The following is an 18550-nucleotide window of genomic DNA, read 5'->3' as shown; positions in this document are numbered from 1 at the left end:
CTTCAAGACTAATTATGAAGCGTTATTAAGAAAGTGTGATATTGATATAAAAATAGACAAATAGATCAATGAAACAGAATAGAGAGTCCAAATGTAGACCCATACTTATATGGTCAATTGATTTTCAACAAAGATGCAAAGGCAATTCAGTGGAGAAAAGATAGTTTTTTTTCAACAAATGGGGCTGGCACAGTGAACATCCACATATGAAAAATGAGCTTAGGTCCATAGTTTGTACCATATACAACCATTAACTCAAAATTCATCATAGGTATAAATGTAAAACCTAGGACTTTAAACTTCTGGAAGAAAACACAGGAGAAAAATCTTTGTGACCTTGGATAGGCAAAGATTTCTTAGATACTTAGATAATATCTAAAAACTGAAAACAACCTAAATGTCCAACAAGTCAATGGTTAAAAACAAATTGTGCTATACGTGTGCAATGGAATACTACTCATAAATTAGAAGGTCTGTTGTATTTTTAAATGTACAACAACATGGATGAATCAGAAATAATTATTCTGGGTGAAAGAAGCCAGAGAAAAAGAGCACATACTGTATCATTCCGTTTCTGTAAAATTCTAGAAAATGCTAATTAGTCTGTAGTGACAAAGCTAATCTGGTTGTCTGTGGGTAGGGAAAATTTGAGAGCATTTTAATTAGATTAAAAATGGGAAGGTGAATACTTTCGGAGGTCATGGTCACATTTTTTATCTTGGTGGTGATGGTTTCACGGGTGTCAAAACTTACAAATGGCTTATTTTTAAATTCTTTTAGAGAAATTGTAGAGGATTTTATTTTTTTTTAATTTATTTAATTTATTTATTTTGGCTGCACCGGGTCTTAGTTGCGGCATGCCGTATCTTCAGTACGGCACACGGGATCTTTTAGCTGCAGCACGCTAACTCTTTGTTGCTGCATGCATGCGGGCCTAGTTCCCTGACCAGGGGCTGAACCTGGCCCCCTGCATTGGGAGCGTGGAGTCTTACCCACTGGACCACCAGGGAAGTCACACAGATTGTTTACTTTAAATATGTATAGTTTATTGTATGTCAATTATGCCATAATTGAAAAAAAGTAATAAAGAATGTATGGTAGCTGTTACAAAGCTATGGGCTATGACATGATTTTGGCAGTCTTTGGGCAACCTCAGAAGTGAGTTTTTGCTTGATAGAAAAGCTCATGTGGATTTACATTTTTAATTGTGACCACGTGGATCATAATTAGCTGTGAAGCACTGAAGAAAGTGAGAAAATGCTATCATTAGGCATTGGTTGTTTAATATAGTTAATATGGAGCCTTGGATGAATCTTATAATAATTGTCAACACATTTCATAGTCCTTCTTTTCATTTTGTCCTCAAATTTTTGGATCATGAGAGCAAAGCCTGAACACTTATGTTCCAAGATACTCATTTGCACTTCTACTTAATGAGTAAATATAGCCATAGACATATTTTATCTTAATGAGAGAGAATTTTAATTTCTAGAGGACGTATCTGATGTTTCATTAAAAAATAGAGTAAAATTCCACCCATATATTTTAATTTGCATTAGTGGATGCCTTTCATCTAAGGACTTCTCACAATCATTTAATGTCCAAAGCCTGTAAGGTCCAGAGCCTGTCCCAGTTTGACAGGTCCAAGAAAAGGGATATAAGTGACTTCCAGGGATCCCAGAGCAATTCTGTGACTACAAATCTGTGTGTGTGTGTGTGTGTGTGTGCGCACGTACACACAAGTGCGTGTGTGCATGGTATGTGGTCAGGCGAGGTACAGACAAAGCTGACCTAACTTCTTTGATTTTGTTCCTTCTTAAGTTCTCTTTTTAGTGGACTGACTTTGCTGTTCCCCAAACAGGCCAGATATTTTCATGAAAAGGTATCATGGGCAAGTCACAAAGATCAAGCAACAATATGCCGCATGACCAGAGGAGAAAAAAATATCTAACAAGACTTTCCATCGCAAACTTCTCTCCTCTCAAGATTGTTCCTTGCTTTGGGGGGTGGTTACTATTTACAAGACTTTGGGTGTTGCTTTTGATTCATATTGATTTAACATATACTCAGCATCTACTGTGTTGCAAGCATTTTGCCAAACTCTCGGCATACATTTAATTACATGATTGCCACCACAGCACTGAGATATGGGTGATAGAACTAGGCTTGCTTGGTTCAAACGCCTTGTACACGGTCAAAGAGGTAGTAAGTCATGGAGTCTGGGTTGAAACTGGAACATTCGAGGAAGACAGATCCGGGTTCTTCTGCAACTAGCTGTGTGACCTTGGACAAGTTACGTACTCACATCTGAGACTTGATGCCCTCATTATAAGAGAGAATTATAAAGCTTACAGAGTTCTTTGGTGGATAACTTTAGAACGGAAACTTCAGCATCCGTTGGGCGATCTCCCTTTGAATCGTATAGCTGTTCTGAATTACAGGCAGCCTTCACTTTTCTGGCCTGTTTCTGGAAAGATGCCCTCCTCCCTCCCAGGTGCTATACTTGGCAGTTTGCTTATGCAAGATCTACAGGCCAAATTATGTGCCTAATCCAACAGGAGTACAGAGGATAGAAGATTCAGGTCAGAACTGGAGAAGTGTTTCTTGACTCCTTCCACGGATCTTTTTTAGGGTATAAAGGTTTACATGAATTACATGCCTTCCAGGTGTATCCTGACTACTTTTAGAGATTTTATAAGCTGAATCCCAGAGTTTTCCCATCGCAGTGGAAAGTACTTAACAGTTCCTGTAGTAAGTTTCTATAGCCTTGGTGGTTGGGTGAGGGCTGTAAAGATATTCAAGAGCACAGCATTTTCTCTTTGGCTTTTCTGTCAGATGTTTGACTTCCTGGTTGGTGCTTGTTTCAACCATGAAATGGGAAAGGTGGAAGGCAGCAGACTGGGCATTTTTCTGCTCCTAATTTAAAATGATTGTCCCTGAGTATCCCTCAAAGCGGCTTAGAGTTTATTTAGTGCACTCTGTAGAGTTCTTGAGGGGGCTAGAGCTCATTCAGAAAGTATGTTGGTATGGCTTACGGCTTCTTCTCTGATTCTTTTGGAATAACTGTGACATTAGATTTGTAGAGAAATAGTATCAAGGAGGTTTGTACTTTTGCATGCAAAATAGTTTCTATCCTAACAGGCAAAAGAATATTTTAAAGGTGTTTTTCATTTTTGTGAATGAACAGACAAAATAATGTATCCCAGGAAAGCTCTTTGTTGTATAGGAAATCAATTCAATATCAGGTCAAATGGAAATTTTGATGCGATAGTGCACTGATTTCCCATGCATCATGGGAAGTGTTTTGACCTCTGGCCCACTCTCTTCCCATTGCTCCCAACTGTCTCGTGTGTGTGTGTGTGTGTGTGTGTGTGTGTGTGTGTGTGTGTAGATACGTCTACCCCCGAAATTCAAATAAAGTATTTGTGAATATAATTATACTTCTCAAATGGTAGAAGAACTGGTTAGTACAGTTTTGCAGAAAATAGTGTTCTGATGTAAAGAGAAACACTTTCATTTAATTTTGTGTGATGGATTTTTTTTTTCATATGCCAAGATCACTTAGCACAGCCGTCCTCAGTTTGGGGTGATTGACCTAATGTCTTCCTGTTTTGCTATAGCAGTTACACTTTCCCTGCTTTCTCTTAGGAGTCATCTCTACTGCAGACATTCTTGATCGAGAGACAACAGGGTCATACTGGCTGACTGTGTACGCCACAGATCGGGGCGTTGTTCCACTCTATTCCACGATTGAGGTCTACATTGAAATTGAAGATGTGAATGACAATGCCCCGCTGACCTCTGAACCTATTTATTATCCTGTTGTCATGGAAAACTCTCCGAAGGATGTATCCGTCATTCAGATCCAGGCTGAGGACCCTGACTCTAGTTCCAGTGAAAAACTGACATACAGGATTACAAGTGGGAATCCTCAGAACTTTTTTGCCATCAACATCAAAACAGGTAAGGGAATGCTCGTACGACTGTTTCTAGTTGTTAGTCCACCTTTTAAATTCATGAGTCTGACACTTGCTATACGCTCTTATTTATTTTATTGTATGGAGAACAGCATCCTCCTTTCTGGGAATTGCTTGAAAAGGTGAGCGTTTTACCTGCCTGGTTTGGTATGTTTTAATTTCAACTGACATTGAGGTGAAGTGATCTAATAGAAATCGGAGGCTTTCACAGGAAGCCTTAGATTTGCTTTACTCATAATTGTAAAACGTGGTTCCTGAGCCATTCAGAGAGCCAGCTGCCCCCTTTCTCTATCTTGGGAGAGAGTAACCTGGGCCATGCTGGGTTCTATGGGTAGCTGGCTTTGTCACACTTCTCTTTCTAGGAACTTCTCCCTTGCTTGGCCTTAGGCCAGCATGCCATAAATAATCTCCTTAGAGCCTTAACTTTAAGCCCCAGATGTTTTGTGATTTCTGTACTACCCATCAATGAAATGTCAATGTTTAGTAGAACTTCCAGTATCTAAATCTTTACATAAAACATACACATATTAATTTTCTTGGTTTTTGCTCAAAAAGTTTCTAGAGAGTGCACTGAAAACTTAACTTGTTGACTAAGGACCAGAAAGGGCAGGTGTGGAGTTTGGTTGAATGCATTCTGAGACAAGTACATACACTGGGAAAAAGTGCTTTGCAGAGTAAATCTCAGAAGTTTGTTGCTTTCTTGTGACTTGTCTCTTTTAGATCTGAACAAGCAGGTAAAACACTCAGTGAGAGATGTGATGGATAGAGTTTTAATTAAATGAAATTTAGAAGAATTAGAAGATACTATAGCTATCTCGCTCTGGGTGAGTTGATTTTGGTCAAAAGTTAGGCTAGGTGATTGATGTTTGTTGGCTGGGACATGTCCCACTTCCCTAACAAAGTACTGATCGAGTTGATAGTTATTTCTCCTGCTCATGTTTGTTCAGGTAGAAACATATAACTGACACCAAGCGTTTTATAAATGCCAGGTTCCCATTAACATAAGTTAAAGAGAATGCCAAGGGTTTTTCTGAAGCTATTGATTTTTTTCTATTTATGAGTGGGTCAGTCATTTTGTTAAGCAGAGTTTAGCATTTGAATAGTGTTGAATCAGGATCTGACTTTAATTTCATTAGAAGACAGAGAGTGGTCATCAGCTATCAGTGTCTGATTCAGGCATCCTTGAACTTGAAGGAGAAGACTCAGAGAACTGGAGCCACGTCCATCCTTTCAACACCCCCTTAAGTACGGGGAGCCTCCCATGCACGTGAGGACCCCCACCCTCCTGATTCACTTTCTCACTGTAACCTAGAGCTCTGTGTAATATGGTGACAGAGAAGTGAATTCAGATACTTGAGAAGGTCAAGAGGGAAAAAGAACAAAGACAAAAAAAGTCACAGGAAAGAAGTTGAGGGCATAGACGTCTTCACACTTCACAGCCCCTGTGGAGCCTGAAACACACCCGTCATATTCCGAATCCTCCCTCTTGATTCCATTGGCACTTGAGCCAGTAAGAGTGAACCCAGCACCCTCTTTTATAAAAGACACTGCACAAGGGCAATGTCAACTGGTCTCTTCCTCCACTCATGGCTGAAATTAAAGAAAGAATAAATGTCACAGGGAAGAATTTGGACTGGAAGTGAAGACCATAGACCACGCAGTATTTGGAGAGAAGAACATGGAGACTCATGTAACTAAAGCTGTCTTTTATCAAGCTTTGAAAAGTTTGCCCATGGATTTTCAGAAATTCCTGTATTATCGAAATTTGGACTGTATTACATAACAGCCTTAATCATATTTATAATGTCTCCATCCTAGCTGTAGATTTTTAAAAAGGATTTGTGCCAGGAATGACATTTTAGACCAACTTTTCTAATAGTCTAAAAGGAACATATAGCACACTTTGTAATTCTCAGACACACGATAAGAAAACACTGGATTTTGTTTATCCATTTAGTCACTCACCAAGCATTTATTGTGCCTACTAGTTTCCAAACAGGATCTTATAGAGAGAGTTATAAACTTAAGAGATGGCCCAAGCCTATCAGGGACCCAACGTACGTGAAATTACTAAACTGACAAATATTTATGACAGAGTGAAAGTAGAGTGAAGGTTTGCAATAATCGACTATGGTAGAGGAGTTTCACTCAATATGGGGTGGGCAAGAGTGGTAGTTAGGGAGTGTCTCATGGAGGAGGGTAGCATTTGAGATTAGAAGTCCTGGTTTTCGAACCCTTGCTCTGCACTTCTAACTGGGAAACACCATCAACCACAGCAGGGAAAACATAGACTAAATCAGACACTCCGGGCTCTGTGAGCTTGGGCAGGTTACTGAACCTCTCTGAACTTCGGTTTTTAGTGAGAAAGGATAGTTGCAAGGCATAAAGCGGTCCTCATGTAAAATGCTTACCACGGTGCCTGGCACAGTGAAACTGCAAAGAAAGTTGATACCCCATCCTGATTGCTGTAACTCTGATTACAGGCACATCAGTTAATCTCCTCAGATTCTTATCTAGAAAATGAAAATGACCTTGCTTACTTCATACTAGTTGCTCAAGAAGTCTGAATTCATGATGTGTTTGAAGGCCATTGGTGAAGTACAAAGTTCTAGAAGAATCATGTTATTACTCTTCTTATTTCTATTGAGATTCGCAGAACCATGAGCCTGGTGTAACCCTTGTTAAGATTGTTGCTCTAAATATAATGCTGCCTATGGAGCAATTTCCATCCGATTCAACAAGCTCTCCAAAAAGATGGTTTAATTTTTGGCATACTTCCTGTCTCTCTAAAGTCCTTTGTCTGCAATAGTTATGTTAATGTAACATTTTTCAGGAATGAAGGGGGAGGTGTACCTAACTGGTATATTTAGGTAATATTTATGCTTTAGATTTTTTCAACTGGTTGTGGACTCTGGTAAACTGACCTTTCATTCCTTCCTCTGTGGTAGAGCTGAAATTTATAGAGTTCCATTTTGCTTTGGCAATGTGCTACATAATAAATAAAGATTAACATGATTAATGCGAACTAGAATAATGTCAATACTTAGGGTCCACAGCTTGCAGCAGATAACAGATGTCCGGGACCCAGAAAGGGAGAGAGATTTCTTTAATGAACACTCTGTTCTCTACCTAAAGAACTGTTTTCTTTTTTCCTACCAGACCTAAAATCACTTAGAGTCAGTAGTCTGTGGACTTTCTTTGGTAATTCCTGTGGCTTAAGAAGGAAAACAAAAGCTGTAATGCTCTGAGGTCCTTTCTGGCCTGTACAGAGAACGCTTGATTAATTCCAGGCAGAACAGGTGATTTTAATCAAAGGCAGCTTCCTGCATGCGCCTGCCTTAGCTACTCAGTAACGGGAGTCCTACCCACGTGTTCTGAGCAGGAGACACCCAGCAGGCTGGTGCTCACCTGTCCCTCTGGGTGAGCAGGGACTTTAATGCTTCCTTCCAGCACTTGTAAAGGAATCCAAGCTGGCTGCTGAGTGGACATCCAGGCTGAATTGGGGAACAGGTGTGGGAAGTTCCTCTAGGATTTCAGAATGTTTATTGTAGCCCTGTCTCCAGTATGGGAACCATTTGGCATAGTGCCAACATGCCAGCATTTAGTGGAGCACTCGATAAATATTGTTGTTTTTATTATTATTATTTTTTTAATAAGGGCTTCAAATGCTTGGCTTATTTATTTATTTATTTATTTTTGCTGTGTTGGGTCTTCATTTCTGTGCGAGGGCTTTCTCTAGTTGTGGCAAGCGGGGGCCACTCTTCATCTTGGTGCGCAGGCCTCTCACTATCGCGGCCTCTCTTGTTGCGGAGCACAGGCTCCAGACGTGCAGGCTCAGTAGTTGTGGCTCACGGGCCTAGTTGCTCCGCGGCATGTGGGATCTTCCCAGACCAGGGCTCAAACCCGTGTCCCCTGCGTTGGCAGGCAGACTCCCAACCACTGCGCCACCAGGGAAGCCCCTGTTGTTTTTATTATTATTAATCATCCTGTTTTCCCCACTAGAGTCAAGTTTGCATGAGTTGCAAGCATACTTCTCCCGAACCCCACTGTCTTTTTTTTGAAGTACAGTTGATTTAAAATGTTGTCTTGGTTTCAGGTGTACAGCAAAGTGATTCAGTTACACACACACACACACACACACACACACACACAAACACACACACATATATTCTTTTTCAAATTCTTTTCCGTCATAAGTTATTACAAGATATTGAATATAGTTCCCTGTGCTATACAGTAGGACCCTGTTGTTTATCTGTTTTATGTATAGTAATGTGTATCTGTTAATCTCAAACTCCTAATTTATCCCCCCCTTTCCCCTTTCGTAACCATAAGTTTGTTTTCTATATTTATGCGTCTGTTTCTGTTCTGTAAATAAGTTCATTTGTATCATTTTTTTAAGATTCCACATATAAGTGATATATGATATTTGTCTTTCTCTGACTTATTTCACTTAGTATGATAATCTCTAGGTATAGCCATGTTGCTGCAAACGAGACATACTTGAAAGGCGGTGATGTCTTTCCTTCCTAATCAGTGTGTAGCACTGGAACCTTCCACGGGGTTTTATAAAGTGTATTGTGCACTACTGTGTGCCACTGCTGTTCTAGACTCCAGGTATTGGTGGGATGGGTGATAGAACAGAAGTATAAGACATTACTGCATTCAGGGAATTTATTGTCATGGGAAAAATAGGACCATCACACAGACTACGTACTTTAGCAAAAATGTAAGGCAGTTTATAAAAAATAAATGGTCAAACTCTGTGGAATATGAGCTGTGAACAGGATAACATGTCTGGGTGGGGCAGAGTTCAGTGCCAGCTGGAGTAGGAGAGGATGGTGTGAGGACTTTGCAGACCCCTGAAATGGGCCCTGAAGAATGGGTCAGTCTGCAAAGAGAGAAGCGAGAAAATTACCCAGGGACTATGAACAAGTTAAGCTGACCTTGAAAACCCATCCGTTGCTACTTGAGCTAGTTGGAGAGGCCTTTATATCATTAGAAAAGGAATTTTAAAAGACTCATAAATGTCTGGAGTGTTGGAAGACATTAGAAGTAGCAACTATTCACATCTCTTTTATTCTTGTTTGATGATATTTAGATTTTTAAAAGCCTTGGGTCTTATATCTTCCTTCTGAGAGGCCTAAAAAAATAACTTTTTAGAGGGAAAAAACATACCTAAGATAGATCCCTTTATTCTTTCCTTTGCCTCTGTTAAACATAGATCCAGGATTAGGGAATGCTGTATTGAGAGCCTGTGTTTCTGGAAGTGAGCCTTATTTAATCCAGACCTTTTAATGGTTGACTAGCCAGGGCATGGGCTTTCTAAATTCCTTCCTTCAGTTGGGAGGTCTCCCTTTGGTCCATGCTCTGGCCGCTGGCATTGCCACCTAAATTTGAGCGGAGGTGAAGCTCAGCTTGCTTTCGCTTTGTGTGAGCCTCTTGGGATTAACCTGACCAAAGCATACTTATGTGTAGGAAGACTTGCTGCCCTCTCCTCTTCTCAGGCGAGCTGACAGAAAGTGGACCTCTTCAAAAGCATGTGTGCTGTAGGAATACCTCAAAGCCTAACCTTAACGATTGATTCCCTTGGGCTTAGACATTTTTCCCTATACAAAGAGGAGGGATAACTTATTATAATATTGGATGTTATTAGTTCTTTAACCAACTCTAAATAATAGCAGCTTGGGACTTCCCTGGCGGTCCACTGGTTGACTCCATGCTTTCTGGTTCCACTGCAGGGGGCATGCATGGGTTCGATCCCTGGTTGGGGAACTAAGATCCAGCCTGCTGCATTGCGTGGCCAAAAATAAACAAACAAACAAACAAATAAATAAATAATACCAGCTTGCCTTTCAGTGTATGGTATAAGACGAAGCCGGTAAGTGTTACCTGGAGGAGTAACAGAGAGAGAAAAATCTAGACCACATTTCAGCATGATGATGATTGACTGGCAGGCTTGTTAGACTAAGGATTCCCGGGGTGGAGCTCAATCATTTGCATTTCTAACAAGTTCCTATGTGATGCTGACATTGCTCCCCTGAAAACTAGGTTAGCAAGACTCTAGACTTCAGTATCCAAAGAGAAACAAAAGAGGGAGGTAACACAGTGCTGAGCGATGACCTGAGGACAAGGTAGCCAAGTTTGTAATTTATCCGTACACTCCTTTATTTTAAATTTTACTGGAGTGTAGTTGATTTACAACGTTGTGTTAGTTTCAGGTGTATACTCTTGACTTACAGTGCTGGGGTTTTGAAATTTGACCATAAATGCAAAGTGCTCTCTGTACCCACCCCCAGAATCAACTCTCATACCCTTGCTTATACGTTCTGTTTTATGAAGTAGAGAAAAATGAAAATCCTGTCTCTTTAATGGTCCATGAGCAGAAACATTGTGATACCTAAGACTTGTGGTTAATAAAAATTCTGGGTTATATTAATGTTTGGATACACTTCTCTTGTTTCCAGATATATAACATTAAACAGAAACTGTTGCTAAATGGAATTCCGAAATACTTTAATGAATCAACAAACATTTGATATTAGTTTATCATTATAAAAAGAGCAATGGCTCATAAGAGAGTGGTGCTTAAAAATAATCTGGTATCATAAGTAAGCTAAGCCTTCTGTTGATGCCCAGCTCTGTTTGGGGATAATCTGCTTAACAAACTACCTTTTCTTGGAAAACAGAAGGAGACCTGGCTTTATGTTATAACATCAGAGATTACAAAGAAAAAAACACACAAGGTGAAGGACAAGGGGACAAATATTGATGATTTTTCTTTCAAGTGAACATTGCAGAAATCTCTTGTTACAGTCTCTTGTTCTTTGTTCCTTCCTAATGGAAAGCTAAATTCTCCTGAATGGGTAGAAATGACTGCGGGATGATGAGTTGTTATTCATAAGTCCAGGCACAAAGCAGATAATGTAGCGAATAAGTACGTATGAAACTGTAAATCACCCTTGCTCCTTCTTTCAGCCATGAAAGGAGGCCTTGTCCTATAGAACATTAAATTGTGTTCATTTAATCCAACGAGTCCAGTAGAACAAATCGGCCTCATGCAGATTTATCACAGGAGGTTATTTAAATTCAGCAGTGACCTTTGCATCCCTGTGAATGTGCTTCACATGAACAGGGACAAAGGGAACTTTTCTGCACTGTCATTGTGTCACTGGGGAGATTGTGCATTTCCCCATTTGATCAACTCATAAGTGTGAACTGGGGGTGGCGGGGTTCTGAGGGTGCAGAGGGGGACATTGCAGAGGAGAGCGTGCTTTCACCTAGAGTGGACTGAGGTTCTGCCTTCCTGTGCCTTGATTTTTTTTTTTTTTTTTTTGAATGCTCTTGTGAATGTAAGTACCGATTTCAGAGTTTCTCAACTTCAATACTTTCGACATTTTGGACTGGATCAGTCTTTGTTTTGGGAGCTGTGCTAGGCATTATACGATGTTTAGCAACATTTCTGGGCTTCTACGAGATGCCAGTAGTGCTCCTTCCCCTAGTTGTGATGGCCAAAATACCTCCAGACATTGTCAAGCATCCCCTGGGGTAAAAAATGCCCCGGTTGAAAACCACTGAACTAATGTGGAATATTTTCTAAGACTCTATTTCACTTGCCCTTAACAAAACACCCTACAAAATGAGTAACTAATTAGGGAGGTGTGGTGGTATTGTTAACATTTTCAAAAAGTGCTTGTGTGCATATATCTCTATATAGAAACAGATGCAAATATATATTATTAACAATAATAAAATGATATAAAATAAAAAAGGAAGAAATCCAAAGCTGCCTCTCACTTCCCTCTCACTCCAGGTTCTTTGTATTTTAAAGGCTTTATGAATATTTGAAATCAAATCCATTAGCAAAAAAAGAACAAAACAATAACAAAACTTCCAGCAGAATGAAAGTGGAGGAAGTTATTGTTTTCTCAACTCTGAGTGTTTGGACAGAATTCTCACCAAAGTCGGTTTTGCACAGCATTCTTCAGAAAACAGCATCAAGGGGTTATTTTGAGGGTCCCAGAGTTTATTCCCCTGAAATACTTAAGTAGCTCCAAATCCTGTTCCTGCTTAATGTCAGCCTTCTGACAGATAAATATGAGGATTATTACTTCCCTGGAATGAAAGGGAGTGAAAAAAAAAAAAAATCCTTTTGCCCTCAGTTGGGGAGTCTGCAGTCCTGTATCTAGATTAAGGCTCTCTGAGGTCTTTGGCATCCCTTGTACGTACGCAGTGTTCATATACAAGCCTCAGGGAACTGGTAGATTTGTGGGGACTTAGACCAGTGTATCAGATCACGGTCCTTGGATACACCATGGGTTGTGAAGACTTTGCTAACTGGTGCCACCATCAGTCATAGGAAAGAAAACTTTGACCCCCACATTGAGTCACGTTTCGATGGACAGCTCTGCTAATTAGGCAACAGCCTTCATGAGAGACAGATTCGGATCTTTGAGTTAATATGACTGTTACTTGGAAAAAAAGAGTTTCAGGTCTTGACTTTTATAAAATTGAATTCCAGGGCTTCCCTGGTGGCGCAGTGGTTGGGAGTCCGCCTGCCGATGCAGGATATGCGGGTTCGTGCCCCGGTCCGGGAGGATCCCACATGCCGCGGAGCGGCTGTACCCGTGAGCCGTGGCCGCTGAGCCTGCGCGTCCGGAGCCTGTGCTCCGCAACGGCAGAGGCCACAACAGTGAGAGGCCTGCGTACCGCAAAAAAAAAAAAAAAAAAAAAAAAAAAATTGAATTCCAGGCAGGTTTGAGGAACTTCAATAAAAGACAGGGAAGACTGAACAGACACGAGCTGGAGCGAAGAGATGCCTGGCTGGAAACTGCCCCTGCACATGCAGGTGGCTCAGAGGCGCCTCCCCGAGGCGATGGACGCTGCTTATTCTGTGTGGCTGGTGGTATTGCTCGGGCCTCCATGCTCTTCCATGTCCTCTAGCTCACTGAGGAGGGGTGGGAAGGAGGGGCGGTGTTCCTAGATCTCCGGTAGATACCCAGCCTGCTCCTGGGGCTCAGCTGCAGGCGTAGCTGCTGCTGGAAATTACTGGGAATTATTTGGGAGGGTGATAGAATCACGTAAATAAAGCAGATGATGGAGTTATATGTATATATGAAAAAAGAGATTGATTAAGGTCGTAAATTTCCCTTTTATTTCTTTTATCTGGGCATTAATTCCACAGCAGTAATTTACTGCATTGGTTTATTACTTTCTTCTGTTCTGAGAGAAACAGTGAATTTTAATTGAAACCACTGCCCACCTCTCTTCATTCTTCCCCGACATTGTTAGGGGGACTCCTGGATACTCCCTGATGTGTGCCCCCTCCCTCCCGGGGTGATGGTAAGGTGGGAAGAGGAACCTTAAGCCAGGGAAGCCAGAGTGCAGGTCTGCTCTGTGCCCAAGCCAGACCTGTGTTTTCACATATTATCTAATCTAGCTCTTACCACAGTCCTGGGAAGAAACTGGGCCTCTGGGCACTTTGGTGACCTGCCCAAGGTCAACCAGCTGGTCATACAGAACTAGGGTTGCTCTGATTAATGGTCTCCAATGCTAAAGACATATGCCATTGAAAGTGAAAACATGAGCAACTCAATGAATGCATTAATGATCTGAGGACTCTGGTGCTCAGGGAATTCCTTTCGATGATTGTACACACTCTTTGTTTTGCAGGTATTTAGAGGTTGAATTGGGTCCCTCCAAAAGACATGTTGATGTCCTAATCCCCCTGTACCCATGAATGTGACCCTATTTGGAAATAAGGTCTTTGTAAATGTAATCAAGTTAAAATGAGGTCCTGTTGCATTAGGGTGGACCCTAATTGAAGGACTGCTGGACACAGAGACACAGACACAGAGGGAAAATGGCCATGGGAAGCTGGAGATAGAGGCAGAGATTGAAGGTATGCTGCCACGGGCCAAGGAATGCCAAGGATTGCCAGCATCCATCAGAAGCCAGGAAAGGACTGGCTCCCTCCAGAGGGAGCATGGCCCAGCTGACACCCTGATTTTCACCCTCTAGCCTCCAGAACTGTATGAGAAGAAGTTTCTGTTGTGTTCAGCCACCAAGTTTGTGGTACTTCTTTACGGCAGGCCCTGGAAACTATGCAAGGGGCAGTCCAAGGGTACAGGTGGGAAGCTTGAGTTCTCATGAGGGAGTAAAGGTGGTTGGTATAAGCAAGGACTCATAGTATATGGTGCTCTTCTTACTACACCAAATGTTAAGAATTTAGCAGGGTTTTTTTTTTCCAGTTTTTTTTTTTTTTAATATATTGTTCAGATTTTTTTCCTATTGAAGTATACTTGATTTACAATGTTGTGTTAGTTTCAGGTGTACAGCAAAGTGATTCAGTTATACATACATATATATATACGTTTTCAGATTCTTTTCCCTTCTTGGTTATTACAAAATACTGAGTAGAGGTCCCCGTGCTCTACAGTAGGTCCTTGTTGTTTATCTATTTTATATATAGTAGTGTGTATCTGTTAATCCCAAACTCCTCATTTATCCCTCCCTCGCCTTTGCCTCTGGTAACCGTAAGTTTGTTTTCTGTGTCTGTGGGTCTATTTCTGTTTTGTATATAAATTCATTCGTATCATATTTTTTTTAGATTCCGTATATAAGTGTTACACGGATGGACCTAGAGATTATCATACTAAGGGAAGTAAGCCAGACAGAGAAAGACAAACATCATATGATGTCGCTTAGGATGGAACCTAAGAATTTTAGCAGTTTTTGCATTAGTCAATCCAGGCTTTAGTTAGATAGATCGTTTTTGTTTGTTTTGCAGTACTTATGATCTGGTTAAGTTTAATGATTTGGGGAGTTCTAAAAGGGAGCGTATATACACTATTGATACTACGTATAAAATAGATAACTAATGAGAGAACCTACTGTATAGCTCAGGGAACTCTACTCAATGCTCTGTGGTGACCTAAATGGGAAGGAAATCCAAAAACGAGGGGATATATGTATATGTATACCTGATTCACTTTGCTATACAGTAAAAACTAACACAATATTGTAAAGCAACTATACTACAATGAAAATTTTAAAAATAAATAAATAAAAGGGATAGGGGATTTGCTGAGTGATTTGTGTGACATTGAGCTGCTATAATCATTTCAGGACTCCTGAAAGATCATCCGTGGGTGGTGCTCTCATGCCCTACAGGGCCAATTGTGGGAGTATTTTCTTTTTTTTTTTGCGGTATGCGGCCTCTCACTGTTGTGGCCTCTCCCGTTGCGGAGCACAGGCTCCGGACGCGCAGGCTCAGCGGCCACGGCTCATGGGCCCAGCAACTCCGCGGCATGTGGGATCCTCCCGGACCGGGGCACGAACCTGTGTGCCCTGCATCGGCAGGTGGACCCTCAACCACTGCGCCACCAGGGAAGCCCGTGGGAGTATTTTTATGTAACTCACAAGGCCATGTGGAAGTTACTATTGAGTGTCATTGGTGTGCTTCATAAATCAGAATCTCATCAGAGTCTCATTTATTTTGTCACTTTTCAGTCATTTAAAGTGGATTCTCTGGAAGCACTTTTCTTTCAAAGCACTGGAAGTTTCTACCTGAATAGTAAATACAGGATGAAGTGTAGTTTCACCATTGACCTTGAGAACCCAAAGTCCAGTTTTAGTATTGTTGCTACTTTATAGTCTGGCCTTGGTATTTGCTGTCATTTTTAAATGACTTTGTTCCTAGTTTCTCAACATTCTTATAAAAATGAACAAGTGTTTTAAAAATCCATAGATTTTATTCACGTTGAGGTAGATTATTCTAGGAAAGCATATGGAAATATAACAATAAAATTACAAAACCAACCTGGGGTGAGTTACTGATAGTAGTCTTGTGACTTAATAGCACAAGGACAAATGTCTGTTTAGCACTTTGCCATTCAGTATCATGGTTGGGCTTCATAATAACACTGGCAGGAAAGAAGCCACAAGGAGTAGTGTCCAAGAGATTGGACACTGAAATCAGATGTCTTTGCATTTGAATCCCAGCTCTACCACTTCTTAGCTGTGTGATGTTGGGCACATTACTTAACCTCTCTGAGCGTCAGTTTACTCCACTGTGAAAATGGGGATAAGTTCATTAACTAATGAATTGGCTCACCACCAAGATTAGATGAGTTAATATATGTAAAATACTTTAATAAGCATTTAGCGTGTAGTAAATTCTCAGTAAATGTAAAGTGATATTGTCGTCATATGTATGGAGTTTATTTTAGCTAATTTGGCATCCATATTGTCTGATTAAGTCTTTGAGTCTTTAGGTGACAGTGACATTGAAGGGAAGAAAAGAAGGGGACTGATAGGAGAGACAGAATAGAAATATAGTTAAATGGAACTTGGTAACTCTGAGAAGGGGTGAACACAAGAGGTGAAGACAGTCTTCGGGGTGTAGTGAAAAGGAACATCAGGCTTGAAATCTCACAGAGAAGATACCTTGTTATAAATAATGTTAGAGATATCTGTGTAGCCCACAACATCATCCCTTTTTCTCTGAGTACTGACCCCCAATCCTTCCCTCCTTTCACTGGGACCAAGATTCTCTCTCCCAGGAATTTATTGCTGGGATTCAGAGATAATCTCTAGTGGGGGTAGAATTGAAGAGTTGTAAACCTGACAACTGTGGTTGAATATTTGTGTCTCCCTAAAATTCATATGCTGAAACTATTTGAAGTATTTGAAGGTGGGGCCTTTGGGTAGTAATTACTTCATGATGGTGGACCCCTTATGAATAGGATTAGTGTCATATAAGAGAAACTTCAGGGAGATCCCTCTCCCCTTCTGCCATGTGAGGATGCAGCTAGAAGATGCAGTAAGTGGGACTTCACCAGACCCCGAATCTACCACATCTTGATCTTGGACTTCCATCATCCAGAACTGTGAGAAATAAATCTCTGTTGTTTCTAAAACAGTGAGCTGATGATATTTTGTTAGAGCCATCCAAATGGACTAAGACAGAGGCTGTGGGCATGAAGCAGCTGAGGGAGAGACAGACAGGCTCTGATAGGCTTGACCCTGAAGGCTTTCCAATGGCTGGTCCAGGTGTTAGTGACACTCAGCTGTACTCTTTGCCCTTAGAATCTCTGACGTACCCTGCAGTAATAATACGTACTTTTTTCCATTAAAGTCTGGTATAGGTGTCTCTTTCGTAAATGAAAGGACCATAAAAGACTGTTGCTGTGGAAACCAAGTCAGGAGAGAGGCTCAAGAAAGAAGAACTGTTCTCTAGTGTCAGTTGCGCACAAAGGTTAAAGCCTAAAAGGAGCCTTTAGGTTTAGTAATTAAGGGAGAAATCAGTGAAAGGCGTTTGTCTTTATAAGTCACATCATTGCTGGGATTTTTCATCTACATTAGCTTGAATGTTGACCATCACTTTTCATCTTTTATTTGTGAAATTCTGTGAGTCATGACTTAAAGTATCTGTGGTCTCCAGCATGTGCTTGGATTAAGCCCTGTCTCTCTTTATTACTAGTTCTTAGATGGATATTTGCTGGTTTAAATTTTATCTGTAGTGTTCCATAGGAAAATATGCCAACAATTCTGTTAAAAGCAAATTATCCTGTTTTAGACAACCCCATTTATCCTTAATCTTTTGAACAAGATGTGCATGATAACCACCTGTTTTCTCTGAGTTTCACCCTGTGAAATTCGCCAAGTACACCCGTGAGAAGCATGGATTCTTCCTGGATTGGCGCCCCATCTCGTTCACATGTTAACCTTATGGTGATAGACAAGTTTCTTAACCTCTTATGGATCACGTTGTCCATCAGGAAAATGGGGATACTAACTCAGTTGTTGCTAAGATTTAACAGATCAATGTATTTTATAAAGCACTTAGCTAAGCCTTGTACATATGAAGCGCTCAACAAATGTTAGCTATCATAGTTATTATTAAATGCATCCAACATTCTTGACTTTCATCAAAATGTGCTTTATAAAGAATACTTTCTTGAAAATTGACGAAGAATCAGTCTGATTAAATAGCCTTGAAGGTATCAAATATATACTAAATGTTCATTTTTTTACGAGTGCTTACTGTACACCAGTATACTGTGCTAGGCATAGAGGGTCCAAGGATGATAAAACAAGAACCCTACTCTTTCAGATCTCATAGTGCAGAATTATTTCACCATCAGCTGTCATTCATTGCTGCTGTCACATAGCTTTAAAATGAATAGATTAAGTAAATAATATTAAGGGCTTGTACGGGACATTTTTCCGGCAGTAATAAATGTTATAATATTTATAGGCTATTTTCGGAAGGAAAACATCTGAGATCATGAGTGAGGAGATGTAAAATAAATCTATCACTTTAGAAACTTACTATTACAGGTAGAAAGTGCTGAGCCTTTGCCAGTGCACCGTTTTTAAATATGTTGCCATTACAGATACTTCAGTTAAGGAAGGCAAATCCAATTTTACCTCCTACCACTTAAGTTAATTTCTCTTCTCTGTAAAATTTCCTATTTTATAAAGACATACTTTATCTTGGCAATGTACATACTAAATTGTTCATTTTTTTACTTAGTTAAATTGTTTTCTGTCACAGTGAGAAATGCTTT

The 18550-nt window shown here is 40.4% G+C and overlaps 1 protein-coding gene across 2 annotated transcripts in view; it reads left to right on the top strand.

Moving 5' to 3' along the window:
- Positions 1 to 18550, top strand: part of FAT3 (FAT atypical cadherin 3) — a 560699-nt gene that overhangs the window by 169954 nt on the left and 372195 nt on the right. For both annotated transcript variants that reach the window (XM_060017235.1, XM_060017234.1), the window contains exon 2: positions 3649 to 3963. In XM_060017235.1, coding sequence (XP_059873218.1) covers positions 3649 to 3963 — 315 coding nt within the window. The remainder of the gene's footprint in view (positions 1 to 3648; positions 3964 to 18550) is intronic.

This window comes from Delphinus delphis, chromosome 8, assembly GCF_949987515.2.
Source record: "Delphinus delphis chromosome 8, mDelDel1.2, whole genome shotgun sequence".
Classification (NCBI taxonomy): domain Eukaryota; kingdom Metazoa; phylum Chordata; class Mammalia; order Artiodactyla; family Delphinidae; genus Delphinus; species Delphinus delphis.
The sequence above is the reverse complement of the archived record's forward strand: the minus strand, read 5'-3'. Positions and strand labels throughout refer to the sequence as shown.